General features: G+C 37.1%; 1 protein-coding gene across 1 annotated transcript; it reads left to right on the top strand.

Moving 5' to 3' along the window:
• The first annotated feature begins 740 nt into the window (after positions 1–740).
• LOC131637525 (uncharacterized) lies at positions 741–2,992 on the top strand. The gene is made up of 5 exons (XM_058908115.1): positions 741–1,393; positions 1,493–1,613; positions 1,699–1,989; positions 2,066–2,167; positions 2,381–2,992. Exons 1-5 carry the CDS (start codon positions 741–743, stop codon positions 2,990–2,992), a joined length of 1,779 nt encoding a protein of 592 aa, XP_058764098.1.
• Positions 2,993–3,652: the final 660 nt, after the last annotated feature.

Raw genomic sequence — 3,652 nt, forward strand, 5'->3', positions numbered from 1 at the left:
CTGAAGGGAAAAAAACAAAAAATAGTGGTGTATTCGTAAAAGGAGTTACAGATGGGGGTGAAGATGATTTCTATGGCTTTGTTAAACATATCTACGAGTTAGTATACAATTACTTGGACTCGGAGAATAAAGTTGTCTTGTTTTACTGTGAATGGTATGATCCAACTAGAGGCACAAAAATAGACAAGACATATGGTACTGTTGAGATTCAAATGGAGCGAAGGTACAAAGAGTACGACCCTTTCATAATGTCACATCTTGTTAGGCAAGTTTATTATGTTCCTTATCCTTCATTTGTGCCACGTAAGCGAGGGTTGTGTGTTGTTATAAAAACAAAACCAATAGGCCATATTGAAACTGACGATCTAGTGGAAGATCTTGCTTACCAAGTTGATGAAGTTGGACCAATTAATGATGTCATTGCAGTTGAGCAAATTACCAATTTGTCTGATATAACAAATGAGGGGTATGAAGTTGATGCTTCTGTATTGTTGGTTGAAGATAATGTGAATGAAGAGCACGAAGGCGTTGGGTCTGAGGATAGTATCACATCAAATGATGATAATGATATGTATGAAGAGCCTGTAGATTTAGAATAATAAATGTATTTATAAGAGAATGTGTTTTTTGTAATTTTACTTAATGAACCATCTATTGAATGTGTTAATGAAAACATGTTTGAATATATTTGTGTGAATGTATATATTTTATTAATTGTTTATTCTCAATAAATAGGTAAAATGTCATCCCGATCTGAGAAGGGTAAGGGTCAGAAGACCCGACGCCCAAGAGCAGTAGTATGCCAGTCTCCTCAGACAGCAGTGTGCCCCCCCCCACAGAGTCAGTTAGCAGGTTACATGTCCATGGCTAGTACCCAACCTCTTACGTCATTACTCTCCTCTCAGGGGAGGCCTATGTCTGGGTCACCATCTTTTATTCGCCCACCTATGGACTTTAGTTATCCGTTTCAGCAGACTGCAGGACCTAGTTTTTCATCATACCAGCAGACTGGAGGATATAGTTTTCCACCTAACACACAGGTGCCCCCAGGATTCCAGCAGACTGGAGGATCTGCTAGCTTTCCACCTAACACACAGGTGCCCCCAGGATTCCAGCAGACTGGAGGATCCCACACTCCATATCCCACACAGGTGCCCTTATCCTTCCAGCAGACACAGATGCCCCCACGCTTCCAGCAGACTGGGGGATCCCACACCCCGCATCCCACTCATATACCTGCACGTAAGGATGATCATGTGGAGCCGGGTGGGGATGATACTGTGCAGGATGCAGATGATGTTCAGTCTGATGGTGACGATGTTCAGGGGGAGGATGATCCGAGTGAGATTCATATCATTGACGGTAGATATTATATTTGGCCCGCTGGAAATTCGTAAGTATCTTATATATTAAATTTTTATTAAGTTTACATTTCCTTTTTTTAATATAAATTTATATTTAATGCATGCTAATTAACATAATTGTTGTTTAGGTTTGGGCCGAGTCAGACTGCTGCCAGGTGTGTGTACTATGTGATTCAGCAAATGTATAAAGAAGCTTGGACGACTTTTGGAGATGTTACAAATAAAGATGCTTGGTTTAATTGCTTTAAGGTACAATTAATATATTTTTTCGAGTCATTGTTTTTTTAAATTTTTTTTACTATAGTTTTCTAACAGTTTATTTTAATGTATTCAGGAAAAGTGTACGTGGGATCCAATGAGCGAGAAACTTGTTAAAAAAAATTATTTCAGCAGAACATCAAAAAGACTTTCTGACACGTTGCGCAATGTTAGAAAGCGTTGGGAACGTGATGGTAGTCGTCCTGGGTGGTTGGGCCAAGAAGTTCTTGAAAAACTTATTGCATATTGGAATTCAAAGGAATTTAAAGCTAAGTCTGAAAATGCTAAAAAAATGAGGGCATCTGAAAAAGGAGGTCACCTTAATGCAGTTGGAAGTATAAGCACTTACGAACATTCTCGACGCATGGTAATTATTGTCACTTTTTAAAGTTATGTTTTGATTAATTATTTGTTTTTTAATTAAAGTTAATTTTATTTTTTAGGCTAAAAGGTTGGGGAGACAACCACTCATGATCGAGTTGGTTAAAGAAACTAGGACAAAAAAATCGGGTGATTTAGTTGACGAGCGTACTCGAAAAGCTTTGGTAAGTTATTCAATTTTTATTATTTTTTTTATATTTAATGGCAATTTTGTGATGTTATTTTCACGTGGCAACTAAAAAGTTCCGGCGTGATTTTCATGTGGCAACTCTGATGTTGTGGCATGTAAATCACGTGGAAACTAATTTTCAATTTATTATTTAATATAATTTAATTTAAGTTATACATACATAATTTTTATTCTATTTTATGTGTAGGAGGATTATCAAACAAAGCTTGTGGATTTTTTGGTCGCTAATCCCAAATATACTCCTAGAGAAGCAGAGCCGCTTCATCCAGATGTTTATTTTTATATTTGGAGTGAAGTCATTGACGGAAAAGGGCCTAATGGATGTTTTTTTGGTGCGGGAAATTTGGCGGGAAGCTTGAGAAGTGGAGATCGAAATTTATTTCAAAGAGTTAGAGACGGGGAAGGATCGTCACGTCCAACACAATTGGCACCGCAAGTAATGGAAACAATAAGACAGTTGGCTCTAACTGAGGCGAGACGCGAGTTAGCGCAACGTGAGGCGGAGCTAAAGGCCCAAATGGATGAACGTGAGGCGGCGCTAAAAGCACAAGTGGAGGGGCAACAACGGCAAATAGAGGCAATGGCAAAGATGCAAGCAGAGATGCAACCACAACAAATAGAGGCAATGGCAAAGATGCAAGCAGAGATGCAACAACAAATGCGGTTATTTATGCAGTCTCAACAAAGTGGTGGTCAACCGTCTAGAGGAAACGTGGGAGCGGCTGACACTGAGCAAGAGAATGATCATGATTTCAACCTTGATAACTATCCCGATCCCGAAGATGATTTTTTAGGATGAATTTTATTTTTATTTTAATTTTAAATTGTATGAGATAACAAAATTTTATTTATTATATGTTAGTATTTTGGATATTATATTATAAATATAATATATTTTAGAAGTTTAATATATTTTTGTATTTAGTTATTATTATTATTAATTTAACTAAATAAATATTTTTATTAATATTTATTAATTTTCAGCAAATAATATTAATAATAATTTTATTTATAATAATAAAATTCAGATTTTTTTTTAAAAAACATTTTAATGTTTGTGGCGTGTTTTCCATGTCACTGATTTGTGACATGTGAGACACGTCGCAACTTCCAAAATTAATTTCAAAATTAGCGACGTGTTTTACATGTCACAAATCAGTGACATGGAAAACACGCCACAACTTTTCTTCGTGTAGTGTGCCATCTGCTTTTTGCAGACCTTGTCTGTCCCAGTTGCAGATGGGGGCTTGGTAATTGTGCAAGTTTAGCGACGTGAACGCCATGTCACAAATTTGTGACGTGATAAACACAACACAAAAATTTCCCACGCATTCCCAGGCGACGTATATGACCATGTCGCTAATTTTACGTTTTGACGTGATATTCCATGTTGTGTCATGGATTCCACGTCGCTACAGACGTGATTTTTTGTAGTGTCCTATACAAGGCTCAGAAACTA

This window comes from Vicia villosa, unplaced genomic scaffold, assembly GCF_029867415.1.
Source record: "Vicia villosa cultivar HV-30 ecotype Madison, WI unplaced genomic scaffold, Vvil1.0 ctg.002018F_1_1, whole genome shotgun sequence".
Classification (NCBI taxonomy): domain Eukaryota; kingdom Viridiplantae; phylum Streptophyta; class Magnoliopsida; order Fabales; family Fabaceae; genus Vicia; species Vicia villosa.

Bases quoted from the DNA above. Each gene is read 5' to 3' on its own strand.
- LOC131637525 (XM_058908115.1), top strand. From the start codon at position 741: ATGTCATCCCGATCTGAGAAGGGTAAGGGTCAGAAGACCCGACGCCCA. The intron at 1,614-1,698 runs GTACAATTAATA...TAATGTATTCAG, and splicing joins CTTGGTTTAATTGCTTTAAG to GAAAAGTGTACGTGGGATCC. The intron at 2,168-2,380 runs GTAAGTTATTCA...TTTTATGTGTAG, and splicing joins AGCGTACTCGAAAAGCTTTG to GAGGATTATCAAACAAAGCT.